We start from the raw sequence: 13,696 nt of genomic DNA, 5'->3' as shown, positions 1-13,696 counted from the left end.
GTCGAGGAGAGGAGTGAAGGTGGGTGGTGAGCTATGCTGTGGCTCTAAGGCTCCAGGTTTCTTGACCACATTGTACCTCTATACAGTGCAAGGTTGGGGCCCTGGGGCCCAGACCCAACAGGAGTGAGAGGATGAAGGCAGTTGACTGACAGCGATTAGATGATAGATGAGTAAGAAACATAAATTCAAAACTTAATCAAGGTGTGGGGCACCAAACTCCGTCTGCTCCACTCTGTTGCCTCTGGGTGATTCTGTGTTCTTACCTGCTAAAAGTGGGTCACAAGAACGCCACTGAGAAGCAGAACAACTGTGAAGAAGTCTGTAACCAGGCAGGAAAGCGCCAACTGGAATAGGGTACCTACCTGCGCTGGGTTCCGTGTGCACCTACCCCTTCTCCCCCAGGATTTGATGTCCCTGCCATGCCCTAGGGACCGTCATCTAGAGAACATATCTGATGTCTCTCTAGGGACCTTGGGGTTGGAGCTGCAGAGGTGTGCAGCTGCATTCTGAGAACTAGAATTGCAGGGTGTAGTTGACCATGAGTGTTAGGGAGCCGAGGGTCCCTAGGCAGGAACTGCTCAGGATGGGGTGGGATCAATGGGTAGGGCATGGGAAGGTTCTTAGACTGAGGCTAGGAGCGATGGAGCTTTGCAACAGCAGCTAGGGCCTCCGAGATAGCTACCTTGGGTTCTGTCTGCAGAACTGGGGTCTTAGTAGGCAAGGGCATTGGGGGGACTGGGTCCCCAGGTGTGTCCCTTCCAGACATCATCCACCCCAACCCCTCTCAATGGTGTCTGTACTGGATACATCATTCTCAGGTCAGGAACATCACAAGGAATCATGACCTGGCTACAGAAAAAAGGACAGTCACCAAGGCCTGTGAAGATCCACTAGTGATAAGGCTGAAGCAGGTTGTAGACTAACATGGTTGTTTTGTTTGACTATGTTCCCTTTGACTATGTTCCCTTCTGCTCTTTCATGGCATGTATGTCTAGATCCCCCTTTAAGAGCAGAAGCAAATTTGCCACAAATGTCTCCCAGCTCCCAGCCTTCACCTCCCAGGTGAAGTTGTTTGGTTTGCATGTGCTGACAGTTTGCACCTTTGCTTGTCTATTTGTCAGATGCATCAATCCCTGATAGTCTGTGTCTTGGCATCCCTGTTCCCTGGATATACATTTATGATGGTCCAGTAGGGAGAAAACACATGTATGCATAGACCCTGGCCCTTCCATCCTGCGTGTGCAGGGAAAAACATGCAATTCTCTCTTCATACTCCTCATAAGAAGCATAGGGTTAGGAACAGCAGGAACCACCCTTGGCACCACCCTGGTACAGCAATGGCTGACAATAACTTAAAAAACCTAAGACCCCAGATGCCCCAGAATCTTTCTGTAGTAGAAAAAATTTTTATTGCCAAGCTAGAGGAACTGGTGGGTTTATTAGTCAAGGTGGGTTTACAGCATGAGAGAGAGAGTGTTTGACCTGCTGTATTTAGCATAAGGAGGTCACTGACTTTAGGGGAAAGTTGTTTCTATGGAAGCATTTGGAAACATTAGAGACAACTTGGTGTGCTCCAGAAGAAAGGGAGAAGGCCCTGAAAGAAAAAACAAAACAAAACAAAACAAAAAAAAACAAGTGGTTCCCATTCTCATTCTCAGGCCTTCCCTGGCTAGTAACAGTGTAGTCACCAATTGGAGGGCTTATAGTTCTCCTGTGCTTGCTGATTACGGATGGCTCCTGCATCATCAATGCCTTAACCAGATATATAAATTCCCACTTAGTAGCTGTTAAGCGGATGGTCACTAATTCCCGACATGAACAGGTTCCCAGCACAGAGGCAAGAATTTTACTCAGGGTGTGACTCAGTGAGGAATGTGATGACTAATGTCATGTTTAAAGTGTCTGTGCTGGAGAGAACTTTAAAACAGAATTGGACTTCCAAATGTCAGGGGTTGTTAAGGGTTAATTTTTATAATTACCTGGTCTTGTACAATTTTAACAAAACTCTTCATTATGCAAGGTAATGGGTTTTAAGGTCAACCTAAAACCTCTGTTTCTGCTTCAGTAAACAAAAACTTATTTTGCAGGAGAGAGGAGGAAGAGAAGAGAAAGTGAAGAGAGGGAGAGAAAGGGAGAGAGAAAGATGAGAGAGAATATTCTAGAACAAAACAGTCAGGAGGGGAGAGCTTGGGGAAGGGTTAATAGAGTAGGAAGGAACCTAAGCCAAAGAAGACAGAGGGGCAGATTTGGGGGACCACAGCAAAGGGAGACTAGAGTAGACAACAGGAGGAAGCATCCACCTGGGATCTGAGGTGTGGGTGAGAGACTGCCTGTGCCCATGGGAATACCTGGCTGAGGACACCTGGCTCCTGTAGACACATCTGGCAAATCAGAAGACTGCCAGAGTGTGTCCCCGCCCACAGGTGTTCAGGACTGGGTTTTCTATCCTGGGGGTTGGTCCTGCTGTGTGCCTGAGGTCTGGGCTGTGCCTAAGGACTTGCTGCCCAGAAACTGAGCCATCCAGGGCCCTGTCATGGATCTCAGAGGTGAGCTGAGGGGTGAGGAAGGGTTTGTGGGTTCCCTCCATTGATTGTCACCATCTGGTTGGGGCGACATTGCTGCTGGGGCCAGAGGCTCAGAGGCAGCAGGGCCACAGGCTCAGAGGCAGCAGGGCCAGAGGCAGCAGGGCCAGGCCTGCTCTGCTGGCCAGAAGCCTGAGTGTTAAAAATGATAAGCAGCGCCGGTTACCATGCAGAATGATCACGAGGCACAAGCCATGACAAAACCCATTATCAGAGCTCTATTGGGGGGGATGAAAAAAGAACCAGGCCTGGGAAAGGAGCAGATGCAGAGAGGAGAGAGGAGTGGAGAGGAGAGGAGAGAAGAGGAGAGGAGAGGAGAGAAGAGGAGAGGAGAGGAGAGGAGAGAGAGAGAGAGAGAGAGAGAGAGAGAGAGAGAGGCTCCTGAACTGCGCATGTTCGGTTTTGCAGCTGGAGTGGGGGCAGAATCCTAACACTGAGGGTTCTTAGATTTGTTTGTTTGTGCATGGGTACTGGTGAGGAGCGGGTAATGTGGCAGAGGTCTGGGTCATAGTGGAAAGTCCTGATCTGTCTAGGCGAGACTGCTCTGGAAGGACATTGAACGCAAATGACCTGTTCCCTCTACTGGACATCTTCTTCTCTACCTGCCTAGACATTCCAGGACAGAGGTGGTGGTCATGAAGCTAGTTTTCCAGGAGTGCAGAGGAGTCCATGTCTCCTGTGAGGGAAAGGGGAGGAAGGAGACCATGGGGATGAGTCTCTCAGTGATGGGTGGTGGAATGGTGAGGAGATGTGATGGGAGAGAGTGTGGGTTTGACTCCCCAGGCTTCACCTGCTCAAACCAGAATCATTTTGATAAAAAAGAATACTCTTGGTGTTGCGCACACACACACACACACACACACACACACACACACACACAAAAAAAAAAAAAAAAAACCCACATAAACAAAGAAAAAGTAATCCAGGAAGGAAATTTGTTTTTGCAAAAAGGTTGTGTGTTACCTGTAAAATGAGAGCATAGAATACACTTTTTCCCCCTAGAGTGAGTGGTAACTGTGTCTCAGCCCATTGGTGGGAGCTGGACCTTGCAGTCTGATGCCATTGTCTCATTACTGTACAGCACCAAGGATAAGGGTGTGATAGAACCAACAGGCATGTACACCAGAGTTTTACAAGGAGAGGGAGATATAGAGTATTGGCCCCTGACAGGCTAACAACCTTAGATAGGAAAAACTAATTTCATATACTCCCTGTTTTCTCCCTGTGTATACATATAACAAAATTACTATCTTAACCGTTCTTCCAACCCCCATATCAAAGAAGATAGTTTATTTATGTGTGATGTGTACACATGAGTGTATGTGTGGAGGTCAGAAGACCACTCTGTGGAGATGCTTCTCTTCTGTGTCATGGGTTGAGTTCAGACTCAGGTTGTTAAGCTTATGCAGAAAGGCGCTACCTACTGAGCCGTCTTACTGACCAATCTTAGCAATTTTAAGTGCAAAGCTTGTTTTCTTTAAAGACATTCACATTAAGGTAAAGGAGGAAGCTCAGTGCTGCCTGCCAGCTCCCAGCGAGGGGCTCTGAGTCCTGACAAGCCCCCTGTGCATTCAGGTGCTGCAGGTCTGCCGTACTTTCACGGAGGGCCCAGAAGGGTTCAGTTTCTGGAATGCAATAAGGGATGAGGTTGATGCTGGATGAGAAAACAAGTTGTGCTTGAAGCTGCAGATTCAGTGGGGAGGTGGGAGTCGAGGGGTGGGGGGGTGCCCCTGGAGCACACTGGAGGTGCTGTGGGGGCCAGGGAGCAAAGATGATGCAAAGGTGGGAGACCAGAGCAGTAAAGCCAGGGGTGTGTGGAGGGCTGGAGGCCCAAGGGAGCCAGTTTGTCCTCGACTAGGTCAGCCATGGCTGGTGGGGAAACTCTAGGAGGACAGAAGAGAGAACCAGGTCAGGGCTGCCCAGGTGCCAGGGAAGCAGGGTTAGAGGCAGGGAGGGGGGATGAGCAGATGGGAGAAAGGCTGGGGCTCTTGACCTGGGCAGATTTTTCAAGTTGTTCTACAAAGGCAAGGCCAGACATGGATGGGGTGGATCAGGTGGGTGTTGGAGGAAATGTCACCATTTGTTGTCACACAGCTTAGTCGGCTTCCTAATAGTACTCTATTTCCTCTTTAGCTATGACATCTCTTATTGTTCTGGGTCCCCACCCAACACTGCCTAGTGCTTTTATGTACCTAAGTGCCTGCACTTTTATCTATTCTATGCATCTTGGTGCAGGCAAAGCCAAAACAAGCACAGCCAAGATGTAAAAGGGAAAGGCTTATTGCCCACATCTGCCAGGGAAGAATGGAGCCATTTGCAAAGCAATGCTCTCCCTGAATAAACTAAGCTTTCAGTAAGGGTGCCTGCACAGTCACTGAGGAGCTCACCAATTCCAGAGCATAAGCACACATGCTGACACAGACCATGATTTATTTGGTGTTATGTTTAAATGGGTAGCATTTGAGTTGTATTTTAGTGATAATCGCTACACTGTTACCATCCCAGCCTCCAGAGATGGTCCTGCAACAGGATCAAATCCCATCCTAAGAGTGGATGATGGGGCTAGCCCACTTCACAGTGTTATTGGAATGATTCACTGTGTGATAAGAGTGATTCAAGTGTATTGTGAGTTCCTGTCCCAACACCCAGTTTTCTCCCTTCCCAGTTCTCCGTCTGCTCCCCAATCTATCACCTCACTTTTAGCTATGTTTTTATTACAAAGGTGTTTAGTAGTGCGCTCAGACCATCTTAAAAGCTCACCTCTGGGGTCCCATTACCTATGATCAGAACAAGAAAGTCTATTTTGAGTATAAATGACCTTGGTGAGAATATCAGTCTCAGATGCCCAAGCTGTTTTAAATTTTAGCATGGCCTTTGGATCTTTCTTGGTACCCAAGCCAGCCAGGTAATCATGGTTGATAACAAAAGAATTTAATAACAGCAACACATAGTGAGTGGAGGGGGAACATGAAACCAATATAGTTGTAAGGAAATCTATCCGTGGGCACTGTGTCAGTAAGGGTCCAGGCAGGTATGAGTACTATTTAAAATAATAGTGGGGAGCGTCAATCCAAGTGACAGGATGAAGGACAGTGTGCTTAGGAATAAGTGCCCAATAAGTCTGCCCATAAGCAGAGGCCACTGACGTCTGATGATGAGAATCACAATGAGCAGATTTGCAGGGGACAAGTCTGGCCCAGATCTCTTAATCCCTGCACCCTTTTATCAGATCTCTCTTTTCCTTGCCTCCAGGCCAGGAGCAGAGTACTCGGGCAAGGATATTTTACAGCCTCTGTGGGAGGTTCTGCTGGACCAGGTTTGGATATTTTTTTTTTTCCTGGACTGTAAAGACATTTATATTCAGGCATACCTCATACTTCAAGTAAGAAGGTCTTGAGTGGTTTTTATATGTGTCTGCCTGTGGATATTGCCAGAACACCTACAGGTAATGTATGAGTAGAAAATCCTGCACAGCGCCTTTACAGAAGAATACCCATTATCACCTATAGAAAAAAAATTAAAGATTTTAATGGATTATTCTGAAGTTGTAGTTTTAATAGTTTGTTAGCCAGCTCAATAACAGTTTGTCTTGCAGGATTGCCAGGAATGTCAATTTTGTGCAGAATACCTGGAAAGGAACAAAAGTTTGGAAAGCTTATGAAGTATATATAGGTTTGTTATTTATTTTGATCATGTGATACTGCAGGCCATAGGAATATGTAGTAGGAATTCAACTGGCTACGACAAAAGCTAATACCTGGAATAAGCCAAGTGCCTTCCAGAGGGAAAGCCAATGTTTAAGGAGTCTTAGTGATATTTGACTTTTGAATATTAGTTGTTCCTGCTATGAATTTCATGGGAGCTCTCATAGCTTCCTCAAGATTTTCTAACAGTGTGGATTGATTATTCCTTGGGCATATACATTTAAGTTACTTGGAAATAGTCATGCAGGCAAGGCTCCCCACTTCCAGGCTTTTTGCCCCTCTTTTAGCATTTGAATTAGATGTCTGCCTTCTGCAATTATCCACTTTAGGAAGCATTCAAAGCCAAGGCCAGCTCCAGACAAAGCATCCAAGGGTAAGTGGCAGACAGAGCATCTGATCAGACCACCTGTTGTCTCCTGAAATAAGTTAAACACCCATAGGCAGATACCACCTAGGCCAGGTGGACTTAGGTACATAGCTTTGCTTCTTGTGCAAATTAAACTCAAACCTCCTTTTGTCTCACAGCCAAAGTGAACAAAAGGGTTTTTTCATACCAGGTGACGCAAGTTACCTAACTATTGAGTACTTTCCCCCCACCCTGCCGGAAAACAGTGACACAGAAAAATAAAGACAGTTTTATTTAGTGACTCATAGACTCTTTTACCTAACCACCTGTGAGATTGTAGTTTGAACACAATTATGATAAACTCGTAATGACTCATTCAACCACTTATAGGAATATATTTTGAGCACATAAATTCCCTTTCTGACTTATTTGAGGCCTTCTTTGCCTCTACCTCCTTTATTCTCTCCCCCTTTGGGTTGCAAATGAAGCTGACTGTCACTGCTCTTGTGAGGACTTCAAAGCTTTGCCTTGTATTGGAAAAAGAGTTACTGCTTGTAAGGTTTTAGACAGGTTCCCAGAGAGGAACAAAGATGAAGATGAGGATGAGATAGAAAGAACTTAGTTTGAACTATAAGAGGACAGGAGGAGAAGGGACAGAGAGGAGCTAAGAATGAGAATAGAATTGAAGCATGTAGATAGAATTTTGTCTCAGAGGAATAAAGTGAATGCACTGAAGAAGGTTGGTGTACTTAGATTCATTCCCTCAGATTATTCTTGCCATTGGTAGCATCTCTTCTGGACCCCTGGGATGAAGGCTATTAGAGGCTGGAACCCAATAGCTTTCGATCATGTGAGAAACTCCTAGGACAGCAAACACAGCATAACAAAGTGAACCGGCATTAGCTGAGCTGAATCCCAGGTAAATGAAAAGTGTGAGGGCACAAGGCAGAGGGTAGGAGGAAGGAAGCACAGGAACAACAAAAGAGGTGTGCTGTGGGAACTGTAGAATCCTATCACTGGGGTAAGGATGTAAGCTCTGCCCCATGGAAGAGGATAATTGTATGAGTTATGGGAGACCAAAAGCATAAGAAGAAGTAACTCAGGAGGCATCAAGAAGGACAATAGAATTGGGTTTCAGAATTTAGAATTCAGAATACTGAATTGTGTGGTGGTAGCACCTGTGCTACTGCCACCCGTTCACCATGTCCAAGTGAGGGGCTGTGGATTAAAAAATAGAGACAAGAAACAGCGAGTCATTTGCCACAGCAGAATGCTGAATGCCGTTTATTGAAAGAGGGAGCAGGGAATCAGCATAGGGAGGACATCTGGTCAAGGACGGCAAGCTTCTCAAATTGGGGGGGGGCAGGGCCCTACAGGTCCCCCCTTTTTACTAAAAAATGAGCCTCTGACTTAGATTGCGTGGGACATCAGCAGGTCATCTTACCCGTCACGGAGACACCTGCCCAGGCCACACAGGCACTCTGCCTTAGGTTGGTAACCACTGTTAGTTATTAGCTGCGTTGTGTTCTTACCCTGCAAGGAAGTGTCACAAAACACGACAGAATCTGCTTATAAGAGTTTATTAGAGATAAAGGGATAAAGTGCGCAGGCCTGTGGGAGAGACACGTGCGTGGAGAAGAGAGACTGGGAACATGGCGCTCCGCTTTAAAACGGGCTGGGGGCGTGGCCAGGTCACGTCACTACTCCACGCGTGTGCGTAGATCACATGGTCACGTTGCGTGCTTACATGGCCATGTAACGTCACGGATCCTGGTTACGCGAGACGCCTTGACCCGGAACTTGCTAGGCGGAGGTGTCCAGGTCCGCCGGGTATCCTGGTTATGAGAGATGCCCTGACCTGGAAATGCCTATCCTGACCTGGAATTGGCTAGGTGGAAGTGTCCGCCTGGTATATGCGACCGTGGGTGCGTGTTGTAAACCCTTCATTCCTGACTTTTTCCTTTTTTAAAAAAGAAAAAATTTGTGGTTGACTGGGTACGGGGGCGACGTTTCTCTCAAAGACTGCTTCCAGCTGAATAGTGGGCATTGGTTGGCTCTTGGGGGGATGAGGGGTATCTTGTGAAGTCCGGGGATGATGGTGGAGGTCCTGGAATGACGTTCTGCCATCTCCTAGTTCTGCAGCTGTCCATCCGTGCTGTGGTTGGGGACCTCCTGTGCTGCTGCTGGGGACCTTCTGTTTAACAAGATACTGTTGACATAGAAAGAGCTTAGAGAGAAAGAATCATTATTATTTTATTTTGGAGTTGGCATTTGTCTGAGGTAGATTTGGCCTGCCCAGATAGAGGCATGTGACATTTACCTGAGGTAGATCTGGCCTTAGTACTCTGCTTAATTTCTATCTGAGACAAGCCTCATTAGAGGTGGTTTATTTAAGGCACCTGTTTTCCTTAGGCAAACCTTGCTGGAGGTAGTTCATTTAAGGCACCTGTTTCCCTTATTAGGTTAACACTTAGGAAATGCAGGTGATCAGTTGCTGAGTATTGAACAATGATAAATTGTTGTATTACATTATTCCTTACCGCCTGGATATTTTTGATGATCCTTTTGCCTCCGGCTCTGTGTGGCCCTGGTTGGGAAAGGAAGGGGTGATACCTTATTCCTCTGGAATTGGTGACAAGGCAGTGGATCCTGATGTCCTCTGGAGCTTGAGAGTGAGAGGTCCTGTTTGTTTCACTGTATATGAAGAGAGATTTTTCTGGGATGAAGGTGAGATAAAAGGTTTTAGGTGAGACAGGTGGACCAGTGAGGAAAGCCCTCGAGTTTAGCAGCTGTGGGGGTTACAAGAATTACTTTGAAGGGTCCCTGCCACTTGGGGTAAAGGGGTAAAGGGCGCTGGCCTGGAGGAAAGAGAAGAACCTGATCCCCAATGTGTATTGGAGATGGGCAAGGATTGTCGCATGGCTGAGGCAGTGAACAGTCCGCATAACTCCATAGAATAGACCTTAGGTGACATAAAAGAGGAGTTAACAGGCTATCTGGAACAGTTGGAGGCTTGGAAAAAAGACCTGGTGTTAGAACTGGCCTTCCATACATTAGTTCAAACGGAGAGATTGAAAGAGGCTTTTTAGGAAGAGCCCTGAGCCTGAGGAGAGCTAGAGGCAATAATCTTACCCAGTCGAGATGAAGTTCCTGTGACATCTTGGTAAGAATAGTTTTTAAAGACCAGTTGGTATGCTCCACCTTAGCTAGGAGATCCCTCCCCATTAAAGGTACAGGGCAACTTGGCACCACTAAGAATGTGTGTGAGAGAGGGATGCCTCTGAAAATACAATTAAATGGCAGTGTCTGATGAGGCAGGTAAGGCTGTCCTCTGTACCCGACAATAAAGGAGGTGGCATCCCAAAACTCCCAGGACTGAGTCAATGGCTCTGGTGTCCAGATGGAAACAAACAGATCGCTTCCCTGCTGCTTTCTGGGTTCCCTGCCATGTCTGTAGCCAAGCCTAGGTCTGTTGGAGGTCTTAGCTTGATGTACCCATGCATCTTGGTGCCTGGGGGCAGTCAGATGACTCTTTGTCTTTCTAGGCGGCACTTTTAACAAGGCTGTTGATGGCCTGGCAGGGCATTCGGTAGCTCGTGGCCGTTTCTTCACCTAAAACAGGGACCCAACAGCTTTTGGAAGTCAGCGAGTGCCAGCACTTGGCAATTTTGTTTTTGGGCTTTTATCTCTTCCCTGGCATACCTTAAATGCCACAGATGACTCTTTTGCCTGTGGGGTCACGAGCCTTGCTCTCCAGATGCTTAAGTTTTAGTTGGGGAGGTCTGGGGAACAAGAGATAGATTTTTGTCCTTATCCTGAATTATTTACTGGTTTTAGGGCAGCCTTACGGAGACCTGTCAGGAGACAGGTAATAAACCTATTTCTGGCTAGACAGCCACCCTGGGTGTTATAGTCCCAGTGTGGTTCTCGGTCAGGAACTGCTTCAGCTCCTGGGGGTGTGAAAGGTTAGTTTGATGAATTTTGTCTGCATGAGTCCTAGCCTGCTCCCATACACACCTGAGCTCCTCAGGAAGTCATGAAAGGTGAGACTATAAGATTGAGTTATATATTGAAACTGTTTAATAAGGGAAGCAGAATTAGATGTATAAGAACCCAGCTTACTTTCTATCTGAGAGAGTTCTGTTAGAGAGAGAGGATGGAACATGAATTTTAATTATTGGTATTGGTTCCTTAGCAAGATCTAGAGTCAGAGATTCCGGAGTCTGGTTTACATATAGCTAGGAGCATATGAGCAGGAGAGAAGGAAACGAGAAGAGACAGTTTAGCATTGAGAAAGAAGAAAACAACTCTTTCCATTTGCCTGAACGCTGACAGTGATTGGATAGCTCCCGCAAAATATCGGGATCCAAGGAGCCACTCGGCGGCCATTTTTTGTTATTTTCTAAAGCATACTTTGGCCACTTCTTTGAACATAGACGAGTTAGCTTAGAAATCTTTATGTAAGGCATTAAACTGAGAGGTTTTAAAGCTTCAACAAGACAGCCTAACGGAGAGGAAGGACTAACAGGGTTGGAAGCCTTGTTTCCCATGTCTGCAGCAGAGAGGCAGAAAAATAATAAAAAAAATAAAATAAAAAATAAACGTGATCCGGAGCCAAGACCCCAGGTGTCCCCAAGGTCAAGGGCAGATACCGGGCACAAGCTGCTCCTTGACTTGTCAGCCACAGAAGCAAGGTCCCCCTCCATGGTGAGGAAAGGATTCCCCGGGAATCCAGACAATGTTTGCCCCTTCGTCAAAGAAATGGACGTGCCGGCCTCACGTGGCTCCCAGGACGCACCAACGGCGTTGGCCCTAACGTGAGAAATATCTCAGGCTGCCGACGTGGGAGACGGCTAGAAAAGTTAGGCCTGCGATAGGGGCCAACCGTAGCCAATGAATACCGTGGTCTGGGGTTCCCCCGGTCTCAAGAATACATGTGAGGTGCCGGACAATCAACAGTCATTCTCACAGACTCAGGAAACCGTTTACGCTGGCCGAAAAATGGGGGAACTCACCAATCGAAGAAAGCGGTGTTGGATGCAATTTGGATACAGTTCAGGTGAATGGAGAGTGGTCTGTCGCGTACGGAGCAGATTACCCGGTTCGCGGGTTTCCAGGCACAGGGCGCCCGGAAGCGCCCGCTCTGTTTCGGCACCAAAATGTTAGTTATTTAGCTGCATTGTGTTCTTACCCTGCAAGGAAGTGTCACAAAACACGACAGAATCCGCTTATAAGAGTTTATTAGAGATAAAAGGATAGAGAGTGTACAGGCCTGTGAGAGAGACACGTGCGTGGAGAAGAGGAAGAGAGAGAAGAGAGGGCCGGGAACATGGCGCTCTGCTTTAAAACCGGCTGGGGGCGTGGCCAGGACACGTCACTACTCCACGCGTGTGCATAGATCATATGGTCACGTTGCGCGCTTACGTGGCCATGTAATGTCATGGATCCTGGTTACACGAGACGCCTTGACCTGGAACTTGCTAGGCGGAGGTGTCCAGGTCCGCCGGGTATCCTGGTTATGAGAGACGCCCTGACCCGGAAATGCCTATCCTGACCTGGAATTGACTAGGCGGAAGTGTCTGCCTGGTATATGCGACCGTGGGGGCGTGTTGTGAACCCTTCACTGGTAAGATGATATCCCAAAAGCAAGTGGAACTTGAGTTTATAAATTTACAACTTTCAAAGCCAATCAAAATGTATATAACTGTTGAATTAAATTTATCATGCCCAATAGAATGAAATATTAATTGACTGTGGTAGCTACTTTTGCTGCCAGGGTCTCCGTTGTGCTAGTTGTAGTAACCAATTAAGAAATAGTAATCCCAGAAACAGTAGCAACAGTGGCCGCCACTACTATAACAATAACAACAACAGCAGCAACGATGTCAGATTCTTTTCTGGAGTGTGTGAGCATCATCTGTGTCTAACTGCCATGGTCCACTGGAATGGACACAGCTCCAGGAACACGAACCACCAAGACCATTTTTCATGATCCCAGCATGACTTAACCTGGCAGCTCTGCAAAAGAACAACTAAGAACCATAAAGGGGAAAGAAAAAAAAAACAACCAGAGAGCAAAAGGAGCAGAACTAATGGTCTCATAATGGCTACATTTAGGTTCACAAATTTTAAGGTATCTTCAAAAGAGGCTAGATGAATTTAAGGAGGCCAATAAAAGTTGCACAGAGCCACTCCTGAAAAGTAGGTACTACACCAGCTTGAAGAGGGTTGCAAAATGTGAAAAGGCTTAGCTGGCATGCTACTGTTAACAAATGGAGGTCAGTGACCTTCAGAGTTATCCTTAATCTCCAAGGTGTCTGGGTGACATGTTCTCAAACATACTTGAACAAGCAGTTACCATACATTACCTTCTGAAGAGTCCAACTATATGGCTACAGTTCCTAGGCTTACGTTAATGCTTGCCAAGGCTGGCCGTATTGGGCTCTCAATCCCCATTGGCATCAGAAAGGGAGGGTTTTTTACGAAGGCCCAGTAGGTCTCTGCCATGTTGGGATTCAGCAGCAGCCACAGGGCACACACAGCACTCAGGAGCCCAAAGAGGAACCTCATTGTCCTGTGAAAAGACATAAACAGATCCCCCGGGGCCCACACCAACACCAGATTGGGTCTCCTTCCATCGCTCCAGAGGGTGATTTGCAATAGGAGCCCTCCAGTGCTTATCTGCAGTGGATACTCCAGCAGAATCCACCGATAAAAAATTTAAAATATATAAAACAAGGGAAAGAATAGAATGTAGAGAGGAGAGATAAGCCCCTAGCTCCCCACTTTTTACTTTAGCGAAATATGTTTTTAAGGTATGATGGCAGCGTTCTACTATAGCCTGTCCTTGAGGATTATAAGGACTACCAGTCTTATTAACGATAGAAAAGTCTTGGCAGAATTTTGAAAATCCCGTACTGCTGTAGGCAGGACCATTATCAGTCTTTATGCATTTTGGCACTCCCATATAAACAAAAGCATGAAGACAATGATTCTTTACATCTTTAACCTTTGCCCCTGAATGGGCAGAGGCAAAAATTAGAGAAGAATATGTATCAATAGAC

The 13,696-nt window shown here is 46.6% G+C and overlaps 1 protein-coding gene across 1 annotated transcript in view; it reads left to right on the top strand.

The window, feature by feature from the left end:
* Positions 1-2,160: 2,160 nt before the first annotated feature.
* The window catches only part of LOC114692827 (histo-blood group ABO system transferase 1), a 46,723-nt gene continuing 35,187 nt past the window's right edge, over positions 2,161-13,696 (top strand). The window contains exon 1 of the mRNA XM_037204662.1: positions 2,161-2,546. Coding sequence (XP_037060557.1) covers positions 2,534-2,546 — 13 coding nt within the window. The 5' untranslated portion in view covers positions 2,161-2,533. The remainder of the gene's footprint in view (positions 2,547-13,696) is intronic.

This window comes from Peromyscus leucopus, chromosome 4 (genome assembly GCF_004664715.2).
Source record: "Peromyscus leucopus breed LL Stock chromosome 4, UCI_PerLeu_2.1, whole genome shotgun sequence".
Taxonomy (NCBI): domain Eukaryota; kingdom Metazoa; phylum Chordata; class Mammalia; order Rodentia; family Cricetidae; genus Peromyscus; species Peromyscus leucopus.
This window is presented reverse-complemented; position numbering and strand designations above follow the sequence as displayed.